Below are 24,572 nucleotides of genomic sequence, written 5' to 3'. Positions count from 1 at the left end.
TTGATTAAGCCTCATTTAAATACGTTGTTGCAATTATGATTTAATTTTTCATTTAATGAAATGGTGTCTTTGGAGAAATTACCATTTTCACTTCTGAAAGCTTTAGAGTTGGAAATTTAAATACTTTAATAATTTCAATAGATATAAGTTTAAATAATGTTTTGCATATAAATTTTGTTTGCTAACTGAATAAATATATTAAAAAAAAATAAAAAGACTGAACCCCTTGATGGAAGATGTGCTCCATTTTTCACTGTGAAATGTAATACAGGGGGAAAGTAGAGCACTGAAGTAATTTAACAAGGTGAAACACAGGTAACTGTAGCCTGGCTGGTGTCTAGGATGGGAGAGCTGGAGCTGAGTCAGCTTTTTCAATACCTGTGCCTGGCTGTATCACACTTCTCGGTTCAGCTCTGCATGAACTTAAATGTTCATTTCTAAAATGTAGCTGGTTTTCAACTTTTCAGTTGTTCAGGCATTCAGAGCCATTTTTCCCACTCAGTATTCCCCAGAATATACCCATTTGAGATCCATGAAGCTGCTAATCATTAGTTCAACAGCATCTTACCTTAACTAGTGATGGAAGAGTATTATAAACTTAAGTAGATGCTATTTTCTCTAAAGAAGTGGAACACTTTATCCCCTCGCAGTTCATCCCCATTCTCATACTTGAGATATGTCTTCAAATGGCTGTGTCCTGCTGCAGAAGAGGCCGAGCTGGAGCTCTCGCCCTCCCAGAGCTGCTCCTGGCCCCACCAGGGATGGGGTCCTGAGGAGCATTGGGCAGAGGCTGATACCAGTGGACAGTGCTGCCTCCCTGGAACCTCCCCGAGAGACTGGGACTGGCACAACCAGTAAGTCAGGACACTTGTCAATTAATGCTTAGCTTCTGGTTAAATCTTGGGAAAAAATGTCAGATTTGGGTTCAATCTGTGATGCTTAAGGTATGGAGTCAATCATCTGAAGGCACCCCTGTGCAGACAGAAACTCCACCTGCTATGTGAGTTCTCTCGTTTTCTGTGTGTGTATAATTTAATACAAAGTAAACCAACCCCAGCAGGTGGGAGTGAGCATGGAAGCAGACTGACTGCTGTGTTAGTCTTCCAGGACAGTAGAAGGTATTAATTATGCAATATTTTGAGGGGTGCACTTTTTAAAGTAGTAAACTTCTTAAAAGACGTAACTTTAAAAATCTGATTTCATTGGATCTAGACATATGAATGATAAGTGTCTGATTCATCCCACTGTGAAATGATAATATATATATATATATTCATACATATGTATAGCAATAATTGTTATGGAATAGGAATATGCATGTATGTATATGTTTATATAGAACTTATACATACAGATGCATGTGTGCATGCACACACATATGCGCACACATACACACATGCTCAAGAGCACAAAACCACCAGGAAAGCATTAAAGGTCTTTGCAGTTAGAGTGATAAACAATGCACTTTCTTTCCTTCTTGCCTGTGACAGAGCTGCAGGGTGCAATGTGGAAGCTGCCTGCTACAGGGTAGCAGCTTTGGCATATTTTATTTCCCACAGTGATTAATTTTTAGAAAGCAATTTATTCTGTCAGCAGCTGACTTTCATACTGCTCTGTGCTGAAGGTGTACAGCACCAAACAGGTGATTGCCCACAAAAATGGAGCTTCCTACTGCCATACACAGGAGGTCAGGATGGATTGCAGTTGCTGGAAGTGTAATGTGTGGTGTCTTCCAGCTAATTATGACAGCAAATTCTAGTCATAGGTTTTAGGAAGCTGGCTAAAAACCTCAGCATGAGTTCACCTATCACCTCAAACAGAAAAGCTAATTAACAGTGGATTATGTATTTACCAACATGGGAGTCACATTTTCATTATATGATCTTCAGGGGTATGCATGGCCAGAGGAATCAGATGCAGCTGCATGTTCATACTGAATGGCTGTAGTCCCTGTCTAGAGACACTGTCAGGGCTGTAAATTCCTGTATTTAATCCCATTAAATGATCTTTAATGCTCAATTTTCTTCTGTGTTTAGTTAACTTCCAAACTGAGTAATGGTTTGGTGACCAAGTGAGCTTGGTCTGCAACTGAATGGAGAGAAAACAAGAAAAATTACCTACTCAGGAAAAAAAAAAAAAAGAAAAAGAAGGAAAGAATAATCTCAATAGCATTAGAGGGTTACTTCATAAATGTGAGCAATGTAGAAAGATATGACTTAAAAGGAAGAGCAATGAAAAAAAATCCAGATATAAAGACATGTTCTTCTTGCTGCTCTAACTGCTATTACGGAGCACCTTTGAACCATTTAAAATGAATTTTAGCTGGTTTTACCAACCACACCCATTTAAGCAAAAACTTTTTAACTGAAAAATTCAAGGCTATGTATCTGTCACTTCAGTGTCTGGGAAAGTCAAGTTCCTGTTCTTTGATTTCAGGCCTAAAAGCCAGAGTTCTTCATTTTATATGCCTTATGCATTTAGAGAATATGTATTGTTTATCCTCGTTGATTCTCACTTGGCTCCATCTGGGCACCCAGGTACTCTGGCAGTACAATCTGTCTCAGAGTCTGGAATATATAATTCTAGTGCTAAAAGTGGTGCAGTTGGTTTTGGGGCTGCTGATCATGTGCATGCTCTGTCTCTGTATACAGGTGTCAGCTGGGGCACTGGTCACAATGTGATCCATATCCAGAAGCTGCTGATGTGGAAGGCAGTGAAATGTGAGGTGATTTCACTGTGCAGAGGAAAAGGGCTGCTGCTGACACCCTGGCATTTTCTTTTCTGATGAGCCATGTCAAGAACCTCCAGCGGAAAAAACAAAAGAAAGCTTAAATTCTCACACCCTGTCCCTATCTTCATGTGTTCAGGTCACCTGGAACCCACCTTTGCTCATGTTTATTACTGCAGAGAGACAGGTACATGTGGAAGAGCAAATCTAAAACTCAAGAAATAGACTGGGCAGAAACACAGACCAAAGCCAGATGATACCATTGGGTTGTCCTTCATCTTGTGCTGACTGCAAGGGTCAAATAACTTTATTCTGTGTTTGCAATCAAAAAACTTCCTTGTCCCTGACATAATGTGGAAAGATGTCTGTGCAGTTTGGGATGCCTTAAAACATCCAATTTTTAACACATAGGGGTTGCAATTTCTTGGGATAAATTATAAAAAGTGGTCATTTTGCATCTTTCTTTTGTGAATATTAGCAAATTTTACTCTTGATATCTTAGTTTAGACCAAACCTGGCTGGCTTGTGAACCAAATTTACAGTTATCATTTATTAGAACCCCCTTGAGACCCATCAGAGTCCAAACCTGTTTCCCTTTAGCTTGCCAGATGCTGGAGGCTTGCCTGACTATTGCTCATCATTGGCAGACATGATTTCTCTCGACCCTTGCCATGACAGCTCTCACACCAGCCTGCTGCTATATAAGAACCTCTGCTCCTCCTTGGACAGCCTCAAGCAACACTTCAGAGAGCTGAGCATTTGCTGGGGCTGCCTGAAAAGTACTGGCTGTTAGTCAGATCAAAATCACCCTGCGTTAAATGCAGGTTTAGTTGAAGTCAAAATATGTCTGTTCTGGAGGGTATGTTCAAAATAGCTGATGCTTACAAAATAATTGTGAGAAGTGAAGAAAATCAAGAATACAATCTTCCCAGAGCAAGCACAAAACTTAGAGGCTTTGTTTCTCTCTCTTCAGGTGCCATACGGTAGGTGCCTGCCCAAGAAAGCATCTCTGCTCCTTGCTTGCTGCTCATTGCAGATAACAATCTTCAGAGCAAACTCTTTCCTCATAAAAATAATGAACTTTTACGGCTAATCTATAGCTCTTCTCAGGGTCCTCCATAGTTTTTGCATGATTCAGTTCCCCTTCCCAAAGCTCATACTCTAGCAAAACCCACTAGTGTTCAAAGTCCTGGAAAATAAGGACTGTTGCTGTCTGTAGCAAACTCTGCTTGTGCAGTGCAGGTGCTAGCTGCACGAAGGGATCTCTTTGTAATCCCTTGACTCAGTGAGGGACACAAATCCACCACTGTGACCAGGGTGTGTTTTCATCCTGGAACCAACATCAGCATAAAGAGATTCTGTTCCCTGCATGTTTCCCCTTCATGGTCCCCTGCTCTTGTATTCTGATTCCTGCACTGCCCTGTAACTGAACTAAATTCTTTGTTGAATTTAATCTTAATTTAAATTAACTCAATACCTGACTTCAAGGTCAAGGGAACGCTGTTCGAAATATCTTTGATATTATCAGATTTTGTGCAAGATTTAAATGCAAGAGCACTAAAATATATTCAACCAATGACTGCAGCCTGGAATATTTTTAGGACAGTGTCAACAGCAATGGTGGAATGTGGTAGTTTTCAGGAGTAGCACATTCAGTTTGTTCATGAGAGATTTAATCTTTTATGAAAATTAAAATGAACTGTTCAGTGCATCAGAAGTCCACAGGGCTCAGTTCCAAGTACCAGCACTGCAGATCTTTCTGTGACTGAATTTAGGATGCTAGAGGCGAAAAATGCTGATTCTTAGTCAAACTCCAAGTGGAAAAAGAAATGTAGTGATGTGAGAAAGCAAATAAAAATTATCAAAAGAGAAAGTACCAACAGAGATAGGCTCCACTTCTGAAAATAAAATCCTCTGTTCCTGGAAGTCCTTGCTCAGGGGTTTCAGAAGAATGTAACTGTTAGTACGCTGTAATTTTTTGACAGTTTAGTCTTGTGAAGAGTTAATCTTATCTAAAAAATTATAAAAGTCAATGTAATAAACTGCCTGATGAATGAAATGAATGTGGTACCTACATCTTTCAAAACCAATTCCTGAGACAAGGATAGAAATGCTTTGCAAAGATAAGAATCTGCAGTCATCTCAGTACATCATGAGATTACTTACTGCTCAGTCTAACATTATTTCACACTGATCAGTTTATTCTCTTCTTTTAAATGTGTTTGGTTCCAGATACCACAAAAGTTTGTATTTCATATCAGTAATGGGTAAAATCTAGTGGGGTTTAGATTTTTCAGGGTAAGTCAGTGCATGTTCCAACTGGAACCCACTTTCTTGAAATGAACTGCTAGCTGGAGGGTTATAAGCACTGGTTTTGCTATCGCTGTGGCTTGCACCATTGCAGCCATAGAAGATGCCACAGGAACAATCTGTCACCTGGCCTTTTCTAGTGGAAAGCCCAAATGACTGTAAACAACAAAACTGATCCATTTCATTAATCTAATTTGACTCAGAATGTCAAACCTGGCACTCAACAGCAGAAAAATCCAACAACTGCATTTTGTCATAACAACTGCATGGAAAAAAATAATTCTTAATGTTTTTATCTTAGTTTCAGTATCTCCTATACAATTTTGTGTGCAGATGCTTCTCCGGAAGAGCTCTTAAGCTGAATCTTTATCTCCTCTCCATCAATGTCTGCAGCAGTGGAGAGAGGAGGGGGAGGGAAGCTGTCTGGAAATTCCAGAGTGCTTTTCATGGAGTTTCCCAACCATCTGGGACTCCCCAGTGTGCACAGGAGCTTGCAGCACCTTAGAAGAACACAAGCATGAAATCAGCACCTGGCCAATGATAGTTTTGTGGCTGTCTTCATGCCCTAGTGATGATCTGCATATTGAAGGCAAAACCCTCTTGGCTGTCAGCCTGCTTTCCTCGCAGTTTCATCCCTCACACAGCACCCTTGGGGATGGATGAGTGTCTATTCTCTACAAACACAGAAGCAAGTCAAGATCAAATCTTATTCTTTCCCTTGCTAACATCTTCACTTCCATTGAAATCAAGTTTCACATGAGCTTGCTAAATAAGAACCGAATCCCGTTACGGGCTCCAGAAACTGAAATGGTGACACTGATAGTTATGAATCTCTGCAATAAATAGGTCAATGCACAGTTTCCTTGTGTGTGGGACATAAAAGATTCAGAAACAATGCTGTTTCTCTCACGACTTGAAAGGCAGGCCACAACTTCGGTAGTGAATCCTCAGCCAGTGAGTAACTTATGGGAGAGGCTATGATCCTGTCTCGAAATGGTAATTTAACCCCCAGGTCTTCTCCACTCATTCTGCGATTTCTAAGATGTGTTTCGCCACTTTGCCTTGCACATTTGGAACGTGCATGCGCAATACATGGGTGTATTCCAAAGCAGTTCAAACTCTGAAAGATTAAATAATGCCCTGATGTATTCCTGGTGTGGTCCTCTGCCTGCTGAATGCAGCAGGTGAGGACTCGGGGACAAATGAGATACATGGGATGAAATAGCTTTTTGGTGGCAGAAGGAAAGATTACTGGGTTTGCATTGGCTGCATTACTTGCACTTCCTTTTTAGCAGTGAAAACGCTGGTAGCTAGTTTGAGGAGTTTGAGGATGCTTATTTTCTCCTCTTTTTTTTTTTTTTTCTTTTTTTTTTTTAATGTAGGGAAGGTACATGAAGAGAAGGATATACACACTTTAGTAAAACTCACTTTAGTAAAACCTGTTTTCTTCCAGTTTGCAAATTAATATTGCGGGAATTTAGGTTTCCTCATCTCTCATGTATTCTGCCATAATTTCCTACCTATTATTGCTTACATATTCTTTAATAAGTCAGACCTTTATCCCATATATATGTGTTCACTGTCGATTCAGGTTTCATTCCTCTCAGCTTCTTTACCATTTTAGGAAATAGGTATACAAGTTCTTTGGCTGCAATGCAAGATTGTTCCAGGATGACATGAGCTCTGCCCTCTACCAGGAAAGGTCTAGGGAAACTGTGTTGGATATTTTGCAAAGGAATGTGCCCGACAGTTGGAAATTTCAAACACCTGTCAAAATATTCAATGATGGGAGATGGAAGAAGCAGACTTCTTTGAAGAAGAGTAACTGGAAGTCACAGAAATTATTTTTAGCCTCTAATCTTTCCTACATTGCAGCACTGTAATACAGTAATCACGTAATTACAAAGTCTTGTTAATTATTATTATTAATTTATATTATCAGAATCTTGATTGTACATAATCTTAAGGATTATGTAATCAAAAGACCACCACAAATGCACTTGTACATAGCTACTCTCCTATACATCTTCTATAGGTTGTTTTATAGAACATATGGTAAAATTTGCTTTGCCACCTTTTCAGTTTATATGTGGGAGCAGGGTAGCAGTTGACTTGCAATTGAAGGGCCCCACGTGTGATGTTAACGTAAGTATATGGGAAAAGAGAAAGGGAGTAGAAGTGTAAGCAACTGTTAAGTTTCCATTTGATGCAAAATACTCCAAAAAATGAGGATGTCCCAAAAAGAGAAATGGTTTCAGCTGCATCCCTGAACTTAGAATTCTAGTATTCTCTTCCCCAGAAAATAAAAGCATAATACTAAGAACAAAAATGTAGTACTTATTGCAAGTGCATTTAAGGATACATATGGCAAGGATGAAGTCTAACAGTGGAATGTTAAAAAAAAATCAAACATGCACTATTGAATTGTTGCAGACTATCCATTAAAAGCGTTTTCTTTTGTTTATAATAATTCAGTACTTTATACTTGAACTATTCATTCTTAAATTTTTGTAATGTAAGATACTTTCTTGTGTCTGATTTTTTTAAAAAAAAGATGCTTAACTTCAGCCACAATATTTTTTTTTCTTTGAAAGTTCAGACTTGACATTGTGAAACATTTCTTTACCAAGAGGGTGGTCAAACACTGGAACAGACTTTCTACAGAGGTGGTCAATGCCCAAAGCCTGACCGTGTTTAAGAGGCATTTGGACAATGACCTTAATAACAAGCTTTAACTTTTGGCCAGCCCTGAATGGGTCAGGCAGTTGGACTAGATGATTCCCTTCCCTTCCCTTCCCTTCCCTTCCCTTCCCTTCCCTTCCCTTCCCTTCTCCTCTCTTTTTAACTACTAAGGCATTTTTTTGCTGACATTGAAATATTCCTGCCGACACATTGTTTTGCGATGGCCAAGCATGCTTATTCTTTTAGGTAAGAACTTGAAATTTATATGGGAGTTGTTAACGTCATTAACAGAACTTATCAAAGTGAAGAACTTCTATCGTGTAGACAAATGCCCTGCACAGCACGGTATCCTCATCAGGACACCCTCCTCTTTATTTCTGTGTCACCCAGATTTCAAGCAGAGTCCTGCAAATAAAAGACCCCATGACCCAGGTGTGATCCATTCAAAAAAGCAGCTTCTTTCTGCTTTCTGGATTCCTCTCTGTGGTTCAGTTGTATGCAGCATGCAGACAAAAGAAGTTGGATAAAGGGTTTTATCCATCACTACTGTAATCAACTTTGGGATACTTCAACTTGCAGCTCTAATAATGACCTTCTGAAATAATTTTATGTGAGACAGCTTTACCTACTGATGCAGTACATGTGGAATCTGGTTTAATGGTACCCTTCCCTTGGCATAGCTATTGTCACCAGTGGCACCTGATTGCCAGGCAGGTATAGGACAGTCCTGAATGAGAATGGCACTGGTACAAACGACTGCAGGCCAGGCTTTTATACACTGCTCTCTGCAGTATTTTTGGTGAGTTCGGTTTTGGATGCTTGCTTATTGTGGCCACTACTAGCTGACAGGCAATGTCTGAGAATGAATGAAAGCTCAAAGTTTCCAGTAAGCTCAGAAAATAAGTACCGTTGGGCAGATTGTAATGTTATCATGCAAACAAGTATAAAGCAACAGGAAACTTTCAGTCCTCTTTAGCGATAAAACTCCATAGTGCGATCATTTTATTAAGCTTACTTGCATTTTAAACCTAGAAAAGCAATGTTCTTGCACACACACACAAGTTAATCATTGCTTCATCTAGAACAACCTCTACTTTCCAACTTCAGGGCAAATTCCTGTGACAAAGAGATCAGCCTGCCAATTTAAGACAGTCAGATTTTAGTTTGACTGTCCATACAAATTGCTTGGATCTAACTGTTGCAGATCCATTCAGAGAAAGAAATATGTTTGTTGACTTTTAGACACTGAATATGCCCACATTGCCAGTCCAGGATTTATGGGATAAAATCGACTGGGGTTTTGTATGTAAGAAGTCAGATCTCTTGATTATAATCTGATATTAAAATCTATGACTAGGTCCCACTTTGTGCAATTTGTTCCTCTTTCTTATCCATACTGATTAAAATTTCAGGTTCCGGAGCATGCCTTCTCTGATCATGTCAGGTTCTGTTTCTTGTGAACTGACATGTGATGTTTCTCTTTCTTTCCTCTTTCAACCACTGCCTACCATCTCTTATTTCATGCTTATTGGTGTTGGCTGTGTCAGCATTCCTAGACCTACCAAAAGTATAGTATCAGTTGCCAAACTGCAACTTGCTCACTATGGAGCACACACCGTTTGAAGATATATTTTCAGAAATAGTGTTATTTGATATTTGCTCTAATCCTGCTGCCTCATAACTTCATTTATGAAGTCAGGAAGTCCCACTGAGAAAAGGCTGTCACTCCCTAGTTACCATTTCATTACCCATGAACTTGTAGACCTTTATCAATTCTCCACTCACTCATCTTTTCTCCAAGATGCAAAGCACTATCTTTCAATATTTTCCTCTTACGAACATTGCTTCCTGTCCCTGCCTCTGGTTTAATTTGCAGCTCTTCTCTCTGTTTTTTAACTCTACCACATCCTTGGGAAAGGGGGGATCGGGAGGTACCAGAACTCCAATACTTCAGATGTGTATGTGCAAAGTGATGTGACATTTCCTGTGTTTTCACATCACAGAACAGGTGAGGTTAGAAGGCATCTCTCAAAATCATTTAGTCCAATGCTCCTGCTCAAGCAGGGTCAAATAGAGTCAGTTTTGGGGTTTGAATATCTCCACAGAAGGAGACACAGCAGCTTCCCTGGGCAACCTGTGCTAGTGCTCAGCACCCTCACAGTAAAAAGTGGTTTCCTGTGTTCAGATTGAATTTCACCATTCTAAATTTCTGCCCATTGCCTCCTGTCCTGTCAGCGGGAACCACTGAGAAGAGTCTGGCTCCGTCATCTTTACTCTTTTCAGCTATCTACACACATGGATGAGATCCTTCTGAACACTCTTCAGGCTGTCAGCCTCTCGCTGTATGAAAGGTGCTCTGGTCTTTTAATTATATTTATGGCCCTTTTCTGGTCTCACTTTACATCTTTCCTGTACTGGGGAGTCCAGCAGTGGACCCAACACTGCACATGTGTCTCACCAGGTCTGAGTAAAGAAGACTCACCTTCCTCGACTTGCTGGAAACACTTTGCCTAATGCAGCCCAGGAGGCTGTTGGCATTCTTTGCTGCTACAGTACATTGCAGGCTCATGTTCCTCTTGTACATTGGGACATCCAGGTCCCTTTCTGCAGAGCTGCTCTGCAGCCAGTCAAGCCTCAGCTTGTATGGGAGCCCAGTGTTATACCTCCCCAGTCACAGGACTTTGCAATTCCTCTTGCTGAGTTTCATGAGGTTCCTCTCTGCCCAACTCTCCAGCCTCTTGAGGTCCCTCTGAATGGCTGCACAGCCATCTTGTATATCAGCTGCTCCTCCCAATTTTTTATCCTCTGCAAATTTGCTAAGAGTACAGTGCGTCCGATCATCTAGGTCATTAATGAAGATGTTAATCTGTATTAGCCACAGTACCAACCCCATGGGTACTCCGCTGGTTGCCAGCCTCCAGCTGGACTTCACATCATAAATCACAACACTCTGGGCCTGGTAGTCCACCAGTTTTCAACTCACCTCAACTCTTACGTAACCTGTACTCCATCAACTTGTCCATGAGGGTATTGTGGGAGACAACGTCAAAGTAAACAGTACCCACTGCTTTCCCCCCATCCACCAAGACAGTCACCTTGTTGTAACACTATCAGGTTGACTGAGCATGATTTCATGTATTTGGAAATGGTTTCCAGGTTTAGCTGCTCCATCACCTTCCCAGAGATTGAGGTGAGACTGATCACACCCGATCCTCCTTCTTTTCCTTTTTGAAGATAGGAGTGATAGGAGTTTGCTTTCTTCTATTTCTCAGCAGTATTTCCCATCTGCCAGCTCTGTCAGTACCCATAGAAGCATCCTGTGAAGACCAATGGATTTATGTACGTCCAGTTCGCTGAAGTGCATACTAACCTGGTCCTTCCCTGCTAAAGGGTGAATTTTCTTTGCTCCAGACTTTCCTTCTGGTGTCAGGGCCCTGGGATTCCTGAAAGTTGGTCTTGCTAGTAAAGACTGAAACAAAGAAGGCATTGAGTACCTCAGCATTTTCTGTGTCATTTGTCACCAAGTCCCTTGCTTCATTCAGCAGCAGGCCCTTGTTTTCCTTAGTCTTCCTTCTACTGCTTATGTACTTGTAGATCCTTTTTTGTTGCCTTTCACATGTCTTAAAAAATTCAACTCCAGGTTGTCTTTGACTTTTCTAACCCTGTCACTGCAAGATCAAAAAGCAACTTTATCCTGCTAGGCCATCTGCTCCTGCCTCCACCTCTTGTGCACTTCCTCTGCATATCCGATTTCGGATAAGAGCTTCTTGCTCATCCATGCAGACCTGCCACCTTTGCTTGGTTTTTTTCCCTTTCATTGCTTTCCTGTCATTCATAAAGAAGGCTGGGACAGACCGAGCCATGGTGATATGAGGAAAGACCAACAAGTGATGTTTTTGAAGTGATTGCACAAGAGCATGAATTTAAAGAATGCCAGGGACCCTTGAGGATTAATTCGCTAAACTTTGCCCATGCGTGGAAGATGGGCCCAAAAAGTACTTTAGAGGTCTTTACACATGCGCTTTGCAGCATATTACAGAAGGGAATCAGGTTCTCCTGTCAGAACAACGAGCTGCAATGACTCAAGTTGACTAAGCTGATTTGTCATGGAGTGATGGGACTCACTGTTTTCTATAAATGCATCATTGTTCCCTTTAACTCATTCTCCCAAAGCACACCAACATCACTTCCTGTTAATGCTAAAAATTACAGGGGATCATTGCTGCAAAACATAGATCAGCTCTTGCTATTTTGGGGGAGTCTGTTGCCAAGGCCATGAGCGAGTAAATAACATGAAATGGAAGTTACTCGGACTAATGGTTGTTTAGTTTCTAAGTGAAAGAAAAAAATAAACTGAGACAATTTGCTTTGCTGAAGTGTGTGGCTATCAATGACCCATTTTACACCACTGATGAAATAATAGGAAGGCAAATAAAAAGAGAGGAAAGAAGCTGATTAAAGTCAGTAAGGGTGCTGGAGGTTGCAGCTGGCAAGTGAAGCCACCTCTGACAGTCATGGGTGGAGGAGCTGGCAGAAGGCCAAGGGCTGTTTGTGCACTTTGATACAAAGTGCAAAATGAAGTCAAAAAGGCTTCTTTCGATTTACTTCCTTCACTTGCATCGCCTTTGTCTTCTGGGTATCTTGTTAAGAGTTTTCTCTACTGGCAGTCAAAATCACAAGCCCTGGCTGCTAGTTTTCAACTCGTTCCCTCTCTTTGCTTTCCCTGTTCCTGCATAAAGATGCAATATTAGGATGGATCTTGTTTTCTCAGGCCAAACCTGCTAACGCTGCACTGCATGTGAGTCCTGAAGAGGGGGCACACTGTGCCAATGCTTCGTCCTTGTTCTCATGGGAGCAATGACCCAGAGGAGGGGGGCAAGTTAATCAATTACACTCCTGCAGGCAGGCAGAAAATACCTGGGGGAGAGCAGATCCCGTGGCTCACAGGCAGCTTTTCAGTTCATGGACTGGGATCATCCATATTTGAAAAAATCAAACCAGGTAAAAAATGCTGGCTTCCAGAAAGCGGAACCTGAGGCAGGTGGTTGGGCCAGTGTCTGCCTGCACAGTGGGGAGGTGGGAGGTGCCCAGACCCTACATCCCTCAAGTGCCAAATCTAATGTTTCTTTCAGCAGCAGCAAAAATATCTCGACAGTGCATCAACTTTATGCAAACATTTTGTTTGACCCAGTCACTGCATTTTATTCCCCAGGAGCTCAGCCCTAGGTTTGGTTTCAAAAGTTGCAAAAGGACTAATTTTGTTTGACTTCAAGAGGCCCTCAGTATCTTAAAAGGAAGTAGAGACTAGTGGCAGGAACAATAACTTGAGGTACCAAAATACCGGGTAGGAGGAAATGATCTGTGAAAATGTGCTGTTGCCACTTGAGAATTAGACCTTGGTTTAACTGTAGTGTCTCAAAATCAGAATAATTATAAGTCAGAAGGTATTTTAGATGCCTTTTATTTGCATGTTGTCTCCCAACACCCTTTCCTTTCAAAATGAACCGTCTTGGGAGGTCTGCAGTCCAGTGTGTTTTACCTGCGTAAAAAGCAGACAGGCACAAATTCAGCTCCATTACACTCAAAACATATGTTCTGGAACAAAAATGTATTTTCAACTCAAATGGGGACATGTGGGAGTTACCATGTCCTGGGGGATCAGAGAATTTTGGATCTCTGCCTTCATTTGTTTATCTCACTGGCTTCTACAATGCTGACTGTGGAAACCATGAGCAATTTCAGCTTTCTATTAACTATCACCTACGACCTAGTTTAGTATTTCAGTTCTGTGTTGCTTGTTGTTTTAGTTCCAGGAATTCATGCCTCCCTGGAGGAACTTGATCAAAGCAGAAGCTAGACAGTTAACAGAGTACTGTATGTGTGTCAGACAGCCATGCTGGCGTTTCCAAAAGTCACGGAGATTTGAATAGGTTTTCCCTGGGACATGCAATGGATAAGCCAGTGAAAGCAGCCAACCCCAGAAAAGTGAATAGCCAGATCAAAACTGGTATCACATCACCTGACTGGAGATTTTGATGGTGTGATAACATTGATAAAGGTCTTATCTGACAAACAGTACTGTTGGGTTAAAAAGAACAGTGAACATGTTAGAGAAGGCTCTGAGAGGAATGAAAATAAGCCTAAATAGAAATCATGTCAGCGCTTCTGAGTGTATTATCAGCCACGATCCAGCTCCCTACCTAGTACTATGTGCAGCAAGCAAACTTCTACTCTCCTTACTTGAGAAACTGGAGGCAAAAAGTAGTTTAGATAATGAGGTCTCCAGAAGGCAGCATGGGGTGTGCGCCCAGGCCACTTTGCATGCAGCATGACTTGAGTCATTCATCTGCCCAGGCATGGCCCTCCATGAGAAGGTGCCTGTGCTTTCTCTGATGTAAGCACAGAAAAAGCTTGAGACCAGTTAGGAAACAGAGATAGAAATTGAGGTCTATCATTTATGTTTTTATTTGTTGATTTCATGGAGCAGCTTATTTTGTGTGATGCTTAACAAAGGCTGGATTTGAAATGTGTCGATGTGCTTGCCTGTTTCACAGATCCCTAGAAAAGTGAACTGTATCCCTTTACCAGGATGTGAAAGGAGCAGATAGAAAGCTCAGAGAAGAGAGCACTCAGGGCTGTCTTCCTGAGCTCTTGCTGGACAAGAGCAGCAGACTAGGGCCACACTGACTTGTCAGTTCAGATTAGGACCATTCTTGTGAAATGAATCTCCCAATCACCCCAATACTTCTGTTCACAAAGTGGAGTACTGTGTTCCTCTTGGGTGAGTCCAGCCCAGAAGATGCGCTCCAGCAGGGGCCATCTAGCAGGCTCTGACTGCTAACAGGCATTGAGCCCATGGGACTGAGCTAGTGTTAGTCTGTGCAAAGCTCCGCACTGTCCCCATGCACACTGTGTGGCTTGAGTCCTCAGCACCAACTGCTTCATCCCACTGCTTTACTGCTCCTGCTTGGTGCACTACTCTGTGGATGTAGTCCAAGCTGAGTTTATTGCAGACCTAGAGATAATAGGTCTTCTTAGGCATGATAATTGTGATTATTAAAAGATTTTAACTTCTGCTTTTACTGAGATATATTTATCTTAGTCAAAACAGTGTTCTATTTCCCATTTTCTATGTATAATTGTAGGCATATGGATATATAAGGTATGGGTATAGTATTTTATAAATATATATATAAGTGTATATAGTTAGGTATATGGATGCATTTGGAAGCTATAGCAGTATGTATGTGACCAGGTAACACAGCAGGAAATTCATCCTAGTGCTATCTCTTGTGTAATAGCCTCCAAACCCTTAGCAGTTCAGCTTTCTGTCACAAAATGGTCCATAACTTTTGCCTCTGATCTGGGGACAGAAGTGCCTCAGGTTAGCTGAGGAGCACCAGGCATATGGAGTGGCAGTATAAACATCTTCTAGAAGGCACAACTCATGATTTGTAAGTGGGGAGGCAGGCTGGTTTTGCATCTCCTACTCTCAAGTCACTGGGCACTTTTGAGGTCAATGTCCTTCATACATGATATGATGTGGTCATGGATATGCACAGCTACCAGGTCCTCCTCTGGATCAGGGCTATGTTCACCTCTGATTGATACAGCTGTGAAAAGATAAAGCAAAGCGCTGACAAGAGACATACTCGTGTTCTGAGAACTTAGTGTGTTTTTTTTTAACATGAATGAAGGTGTGTGTTCTGAAGTCCTGGACTTCTGATTTGTTTATAGCTAGAGATATGACAATTTTTCATTTCCTGTAGTCATTTCCTCTAGTTGTCTCCAGCCTCTAGTATAAAGTGATCAAATAGTAAAGTCCAGAGATTACAATTACTCATTTCTTCACAGTCTGTTGTATCATTCCCACCATGAGACTCATCTTTCAAGCATGTTCAGTGATGTTTACACTGGGTAACCTGGTGTCTCCTCAGTCACAATCTCCTGGTAAGTTCAAATCCCCAGATATTTATTTAAGAAATTGATATATTAGTTAGCAATATTTCTGTGAGTACTTTACCTCATGTATTATAATATTCAATATTTTTTGGGTGAAGAGAATCAACTAAATAGAAATTGATATCCAGAAGAGGTGAAAGTGGATTCTAAAAAAAAACACAAAAAACAACCCAACTATGATGATGATAATTACAGATTTCTATGAAAGTTTTGTAATTAAAAATCAAGACAGAACTCACTAAGAACTCCCTTACCTGTTCTTTAAGCAGGACTACTTACTGTGTAAGGCATAGGTTATAACAGACTAGAGTACATCCAAAAAAGACTTCAGATTGAACAAGGATGGATAAAATGTATTCCAGGTAAGACTTCAGTGCTTAGTATTCTGGAAGAATGAACACAATGGAAAAATATTCAGCAATATTTTTCACTGAGAAAACATCAAGGTAAAAGTATTATTAAACAGCAAAAATAATAAAGACATTAAAGACTGGTTATTTGGCTACCTAAATATAAGAACATCTCTAGCTCACGTGTTTGTTTGCAATGCCATTACTTATAGCTTGCCAAAGATAAATGGATTATTACAGAAATCAAACATAGACCAATAATGTAATCTCCACTCCTGTTAATTTATTACATTTCCTGTCATTCATTTTATAAGGAGAAAGAAATACTTTAAAGTTATGATTCTGTCTTATCAACTTGTAAATCATCTCTCTGTTCTACTGTACGTATGGTAAGTACCATTTTCAACAATGCAGCACCACATGACTCTCCAGTTAATTGCTCCTCTGAGTCACTGGCTCTCCTGTGAGGGGATACAACTCCTCCATGTCCTGAGATGGCAACCACATATAGCGGTGCTGTACTTATGGCATGACTGTGAAACGAACGTTGGAATTATAGTCAAGGTGCTTAATTGAGGCAAAGTGTTGTGATGTCTAGCAATGGTTCATGATCTTCTGAAAAAGAAACCAAAACCACTCAGTTTGATAGTGGTTATAAGTTGTAAGAATTATGTTTTAAGAATTATGCTTTGTCTCAAAATATCTATAAAAAACTCCTTCTTGCTGTCTTGTTTCTTTTCTTGAAGAGCGGGTTTTTATTCAGTCTCTCCTGTGCATTCAATTCAGCAGTGTTGTGTGCAAGGAGCTGCACTTTTGCCTACATGTGTTCCTATTAATGAAATGAAACTGTTTCACAGATCAGTAATATAAGTGTAACTGCAGACTGTAGGCTCGGATCTGGGTCTTGCTCTCCACTAGTTTCTATACAGTGTGCTGCAACTTGTGGAAGTTCAACATGTGGTTACTTATCAGGTGTCATCAGTATAAGGAAATCAAAAGTGGTTTTTCTTCTTATGTTTCAAAGAGGTTACAACTGTTCCAGTACACGCATGTTCCATTCTGTTATCTTTGTAGATTGACATTCTGCCTCTTCTTTTTCTCTTTTTTGTTCTGTTCCATGGCATTCAGCCTTTTCACAATGTTCCCCTTCAATTGTATTTTTTCTCAGTAATAAACTTTGAAAAGTGGCTTGGAGGTGGAATGTACTTGCTCATATTCTTGCTCATGGTTATGTCTGCATAATTTGTTGCTCAAGGAAATTTCTTCTTTTCCCCCTATGAAAGTACTTTCTCCACACACCATAATGGTATTTTCCCTGCTTCTCTGTCCTGAGTAAAGCTAGGTGCCCAGCAGTGCCTGTGAGGTTGGTCTTGCATGGAGCCGTACCAGTTCCCATCTGGTTTTACCAAAGATGTAGAATTGGATAATTATCTTTGAAGCCCATGCTCCCAGGCACTGGTATGTGTCCTACAACACTGCAACTTGCTGCATGCCTAGCTAGACCAGCAGGCCATCCTAAGACAGAGTTGCTGCCACCCCTGCTTAACCCAGGGACTGCCTATTCATAATATTTTTGACCTTTCCATCTACCCATTGTCATAATACAAAGAATAATGATAAATGTATTACTTTTTGGTCTATTGTGTGCTTCTAGGGTCATGAATAGGAAAATGCTTTAAGCAATTACAATTACCGTGGAAGAGCTAACACATTAGCTTAGAACAATCCATGGTGTTACAGGTGGATTAATAAAAATTCCATATTAAAGAAAGAGAGAGAAATGGTCCCGTCTATTCTCATTCTCTCTGTCTTTCCATTAACAAAATAAACACCTTTTCAGTCAAAGGCAAAGGAAAGATCATCAGAAGGAAATACCTTATTTCAGATAACATGTACATGGCCTCAGAGGATTTTATGTCAATTTAATCCAAACTTTAAAAACCTCACTTAGGTTATGCATCTTTTCATGTTGAAATGTGAATCATGCAACATATACATGCTATCATTTGAAAAGGTGCACACAAATATTTACTGAACATTTATACAAAACACAACTCCTATTACATTCAAAAAGGCCACAAAACTCATAAAATTATGAAGCACAGTAGAAAATTGCCCTGATAAGAGCTCTAGAAACACAATCAATAATAGAAAATTTATAAAGCCTTTTCTGTCTTACATAGCTAGTTAATTATGTTAAAGCTGATTTCTTATGAAGTTTTCAAAAACTAGAGCACAGGAAAGAATATGTACATATCACCAGATAGTTTATTACTATTTCTGTTCCATTTCTACTAAATGGTTCTATTTATTGTTAAAGTATTTAATAATATATTACCTTCCATTGTATACATAAATAACTGCAGTTGCTGATGTTTATATTTAAATGTTAAAATCCCAGAGTTTCAATTCATAATATATAGGGGTTTTGCAGAAAAACGTTTTGATGCTAAAAAGATTTATATGTGTTGTTAAGCTGGTGCACTGTGAGTAATCCTGCTGAAGTCAAGTGGGCTACTCAGAGTGTGTAAAGTCCATCAATAAATCACGGCAGGACTGGAGCCAAACTGATGTTTTCTGTCATCCAAAAAACATATGCATTGCTAAACCCAAGATATAGTGTGCATCTCTGAATTTCAGCCTCTAATAAGTAGCATAGAACTATCATAATGTAACTGAAAAATAAAGCATAGTAAGTGTTTCCAAGATTCAGAATGAATTGGTGAATTTTGTTGCCTTCCAACAGACTAGTCAGAATAGACCCCCAGGTTTTACTTAATGTCCACTCCTCAGCTTGTGGAAATCCTGTGAGGTCTGTCTGGTTTCCTGATTATCCATCTCTAGAGCCAACCACACCTCAACTAACCCACCGCCAGTTTGAAGAGACTGAACAACCCATTAATGTAACTTTATGGGATTCAGGATTTTGATGTTCATGCCCTTTATGCATTGGAATTGAAGGAAAATGTGTCACCCTAGAAAAGGATTTCAAGAGTTGGCCTATACGGAGAGGGAAGGCTGGGTTACCACGTTACCAAAATCTTTTATTTCCTTGCAGGCAGTGTCAGTGTTGTGGGATACATAGTCACAGGTTCAAGGAGCTTCCCAAGCACGCATCACCTCTTTGAGAGGAAAATTCAATCTAAATATTGGCACCATAGTTTTTCCCAGGTGTATAACACATGTTTTCATGAGTAAATTCTGTATACTCTCTCTCACAATTAATGAACCAGTGCTATCTGTGTTAATTCCACCACTTTCCCTATAAACATAATTTACAAAAAAAAGTTTATTTATACTGCCCAGTAAGAGAAAATTCATTCAGAAAGACTAAGCAATACAATATTATTTTACCAGTCTGAACTTGGAGTGATAAAACTCATAGCTTTTCAGTATTTTCCTCTTGGAGGTATTTAAAACAAGCTTTTACTCTCCTTTCTTCTCTTCTTTTAATATTGCCTATTTATGTTATAAACTCCCTTTTCCTCTTCCCTTTTTCTGTACCTGTACAGCCCTTGTGACCAAATTGACTGAACAACTTGGAGTGAAGCCATTTTTCATTGCACATTCTACAAGATCTCCAAAAACCTCTACCAACCATTTGACATATGCAAGCACCTACTTTTCACCAGTAAAGTTACCTCTTTGCTTTACAATCCCCTTCAGACTTCAGCTACTATCAACTCTACAGCACTGAGCAACCTGAGACTAGTTTCATGTATAAACCCAAGCCACGCCATTTGCTTTATGCTAGAAATCAATGCAAGCAGATCTTTCACATCCTGGGCCAAGTACTGCAACCTCACAGCCAGGGAGCAATGGGATAAACACTGGGCGTTGAGCCCACCCTCCAAATAGTGGAAAAAACACTGCTGTGTTTTTCGGTGGGGCTGCCCATGTGCCCAGGTCCAAGCAAGGTTTTTGAGCTGGCACCTTTCATCTGGTAAAGGTCCTGGCAGAGCCTGGGTTATTTATGCCCAAGATAGGACTCTCAGATACCCACGTTTTGTTCTGTCCTACTGACCAGACTGCATGTCTCTGCTTAGCACACAGCTTACCTGAAATCGTTCTGTCAAGCTCAAGAAGATGGACGTGTGTGCACAGCTATCTGCAGAGACGTTAAGCCACCTTCTGAGATTAAACTGACGAATTTTGCTCATGTTTGACTTCAAAATTGATTCAAAAACGTATCCTAAAAAAACCCAACATTTGGCCATCCACAGTTTTCCAAACTATTGTGCAACAGATACAGCATCAATAATTAATTTCAAAATTATCCTTGAAATTATGTAATGAAGAAAGCAAATGCTCTTCCTGTTTTTATTTTCACAGCTGAAGCATGGACATTAGTAGTTCTTTCTCAAAGTGAGAGTATGTGCAATCAGACTAATTATCAAAAAGTGGAAAGTACATATTTTGTCACTTCTAAAGGGAATTGAACAGATTCATTCTATATCCATAAAAATGATCTCAGGAGAGTACAGTATTATCCATTCAGTAACTTTACTATTCTTTTTTATAATGTTAGTTTTATTTAAAGGTGGAAAATATGTAATTATACACTCAAACATGCATTAAATACACATTTAACTATGTTTATAGAAAATCGAAGTCCAAGTAGTCATATGGATTTCAGTCACACTAAGCATAACACCATATACTGCACAACCATGCTAGAATTCAGTCCATAAAAATTAAAATGTGTTAGTGTGATTGCAGACCAAGAATTCACTGTTAGGCACTTTGCCATCATATTTTTTAGTGGCCTTAGTTAAAGACATGATCATCTCTTAGACCTGCTGAGGGGACTTACAAAGGGATTGAAGAGTTAGGAAACAAGGGCTAGGTAGTCTCTTGTAACAGAGGTAGAACTGGCTGGATAAACTCCCTTTTATGATAGCTTTTGAGGTTTTGAAGTTCTGGTTTTGCTTCAATGTGTAATAGTACTGACTTCTCTATTCTTCAGAAAAACACATGAGATTTTCAGTTTGAGAAAACAATATGGAACAAGCTCACAGGCATTAGTTAGGAGATGGAGGAGTTAGTTTCAAGTTCTTCTTTTGATTAAGAGCAGAATGGTTTTTTACCAGAGCTCTATGAATCATGAAGCAGGGACCTGCAGCTACATCTACCCAGTGTCTCTTGGATTTCTGCCATAACTGTCTCTTAAATGATTTTGACAAAACGTGTTACAACACAATTACACCTATACAGAAATGTTTTGGCTAACTCAATTACAGAAGTCATGAAACATCTAGATGTAGAGATATAACCATGAAAATAGACAAAACAGTTACTTGAACCCACAGGTCTTTCTCACATTCTCAGTGTTGGTTACAGAGCAATAGCTAGAAATCAGGAGGTTAGTTAGGCCTGATTCCCATGGACATTCAGGATTATTGTATGTGACAAAAAGCTCATAAGAAATATTTTAATTTTTTTTCCACATTAAACCCCTTCAAAAGTCTATTGTAGCATAAAAAGTAGACAGCAATTAAAGCAAAAATCTTCTATTCTCCTGCTAGGCAGGAATATTCCAGCAAAAGTTTTCAGTTGTAGACACTTCATGTCTGGAGACAGCAGCCTGCAAATTTTACCCTGAAGCGTTTTCTTGCTGATATTCAAGACACATTTTGTTCCTCTTTGTTATTCAAGTAAATATAATTTCACATCTTATAGAATGCCAAATAAAAACATTGTCCTTCTGCTTGATATAGAATGGATTTCTAATCCTTCTACCTTCTTAATTTCTCCATTTTTCAATGTCAGATTTATCTTCAGCATCTGATTGTGGAATCCTGGTGGACACAGAATTAAAATACCTGTGTCCCTATTAAGAGCTATGACAAGGAGAAGGACAGGAGATGAAATAATATCTGTGTGCAGTCAGAGGACATTAAATGATCTTGCTTGTCAGTAAGGTAGAATTTGCCAGAACCACATCTATCAAATCTGTACACCTACTCGTGCAGATTTGTTCTGGGTTCTTATGTGTCTTGATCTCTTCTTGACCTGTAGCATTAGTCCCTTGTTTCTTACAATAAATATTTGACAGTTTACACACAGGATCCATGTGGCATTAGCTCCCAAACAGTTTTCCTTAGCAGGAAAACCTTAGCAGGTAACGTGGGAAATCTGACATCAAGGTATTGTTCCCATAGATTGCATAAGCATGAACCAGTCTATACCTTTTGGCTCAGGGACCATGGAGTGCTCTCTAGTGTTGCTGTGCATGCTTTCATTTTCCTATTTTGAAATTCTAATTTCAACCTCTCTAGGTTATTTTACTCTCTTCCCTTGTATTTTAGATATTCTTATGTCTTATTTTATGATCATCGGGTCTGCTGCATGCATGTCTTTGAAATACTGATTGCCTACCCATGTCAAAGGATGCTTCTCATACTCACTGCTGAAATCATGAATTCTGTCAATGTTCTGGGCAGGTTGGAAAGATACCATCAGCACCACAATAATCAATTTCAATAATGAGAAGATGCAGATCACATGGGCAGCAAGAGAACTATTTCCTGGCGAGAATGTGTCATTTTCTTATACGTGAGTATTGATGATGCCTTTTCTTCTCTTCTCAAAGGATTTACTTCGAGAAACTGAAATATCTAAGTCCACTTGAGTCTATTGTGAACTGTACCTGAAAATGCTTCTAACATTCGTTAATCATCTAGCAAGAAACCTGTTTATATTCACAACGTGCTACAGAAGTGTACAAATCAATAAGCCTGCTGAATAGTCACTAACAGACATTATATGAAAAAAATGACCCTCTTCAGTCTTTGTGCGAAATGCTATGCTAATTACACTATTGAAAGGGTTTTTTCCACATATGTGTGTATATTTTCCTTATGAACTGATGTCATTAATGACTAACAGAAATTTCATGCTTTGGGTAAAGATAGTCATAGCGCTTGATTTTCCCTATCTGGATGGTGTATGTGAAAAAACTTTTAGCAGTACAATCTTGGAAACTGGTTCATGAAAAGACCTGTTTGCACGAGTCATTCTCTTAGAAAACAACAAGGACAACAACGTGAAGAAAACAATAATTTCAGACTGCATCAAAACCCAGGGTTGGAAAGTCAATGAGATTTGGGTAATTAATTCCCTCACACCGCTATGAAATTTGCTGCTTCAAGAAATTCCATATGCAGAATTCACTTGGTAGGAGTATTTGAAAAAGAAAAAAAAGGAAAGAAAAAAGAAAAACCAGTAATGAAAAGGACTTGTGTTAACTGTTAAGTGTTCCATTCACCAATATTATCTAATTTATAGATTTGATGAAGGCAAGCACAAAGTTTGGAAGCCATGTCCCACCTATTTATTGGATCAAAATTATAATTCTGGATGTCTTTTTAAGACAGAAGGACCCACCCTTGCCATCTCTATCAGGAATAGCAATGGAAGTGAAGAGCTTTTTTCTAAAAGACTAAAATCTGATTTTTATAGTAAGTATGTAAAATCACAATTACTTTGGTCATCCTAGTGTCTTCACTGATTCTCTAGTTGTTCTTAGTTTGCGAAGAAATCAGTTATATTGGTGTATAAAATGTTATCAGTATGTGTGTCAAAGCCAAACTATAGTTACTTCGCATTGATTTTCATTCCTTGCTGTCATCAGTAGTTACACAGGCCTGTGTGCTGCTGCAGCTAAGTGAGATTACATGGGACACTCAGATCTGTCCCAAAACACAATTTCAAAATCATCATGATGTGCTTAGCGTAGTGCAGGCCTGCTCATTATTCATATCAGGAAAATGAATAAAACTTAGTTTCTTGTCTTAGTGGTGGCCGTGTGACGTTCCTCATATTGTGAACCTTCCATTCTTTTGCCATCTTCCATGGGATGTGAGGCAGAAAACTACTTCTTATCAAAGAGGCTGTCATAAAACCATCATCAGATGTCCATAGAAACTAGCTGAGTGGCTCTGATACAGTCTGTCAGTGTAAAAGAGACATCCTCCTACTAGAAGAGAAAATGTTTCTGGTTCTATGAAATCCCTCCTTCCCCAAAATACATATTTCACATCTAGTATGAAATTAGTTTATCAAAATCTTCTGGAAATTCACATAGTTACAGCACTTAAAGTGGAAGGATCTTTTCTGATAAAAATAATGCAGAAAATATACAACACAGAATTACCTGCAAAAATATATATTTCAAATACATTCTTATTATTTATTAATAATGCTTTAGCAAAAGAGAGTCAACAAAAAACTGTCAAGGCATCTAAATTTGAGAATACTTTTATATCTCATAACTTTACCAGTATCTGTTAAATCATGGAAAGATGCATCCTGATCCTTGAATTATGGCTATTAAACACCCGCTGATAGTAAAATGAATTTCAAAAGCGTTAGGTAACAAAGCACAAATATCAAGGGTCAGACTTAATTCTGATCAAGGTGGAATTTCCATAATACAGAAAGGCAACTGGAAGGATGGAGAAAGCAGGTAAGTCTTTTCACCCCTTTGTTTCCCACTACTGGAGACTAATCAGCTACATAAATCATACCATTGCATGTTC

At 39.5% G+C, this 24,572-nt stretch overlaps 1 protein-coding gene across 1 annotated transcript in view; it reads left to right on the top strand.

Moving 5' to 3' along the window:
• The first annotated feature begins 717 nt into the window (after positions 1-717).
• Positions 718-24,572, top strand: part of CRLF2 (cytokine receptor like factor 2) — a 95,425-nt gene continuing 71,570 nt past the window's right edge. Inside the window, exons 1-3 of the mRNA XM_080375353.1 lie at positions 718-15,670; positions 22,476-22,587; positions 23,320-23,492. Coding sequence (XP_080231479.1) covers positions 15,595-15,670; positions 22,476-22,587; positions 23,320-23,492 — 361 coding nt within the window. The 5' untranslated portion in view covers positions 718-15,594. The remainder of the gene's footprint in view (positions 15,671-22,475; positions 22,588-23,319; positions 23,493-24,572) is intronic.

The sequence above is a fragment of the Falco punctatus genome (genome assembly GCF_963210335.1).
Source record: "Falco punctatus genome assembly, chromosome: 2".
In the NCBI taxonomy this organism is placed as follows: domain Eukaryota; kingdom Metazoa; phylum Chordata; class Aves; order Falconiformes; family Falconidae; genus Falco; species Falco punctatus.
The sequence above is the reverse complement of the archived record's forward strand: the minus strand, read 5'-3'. Positions and strand labels throughout refer to the sequence as shown.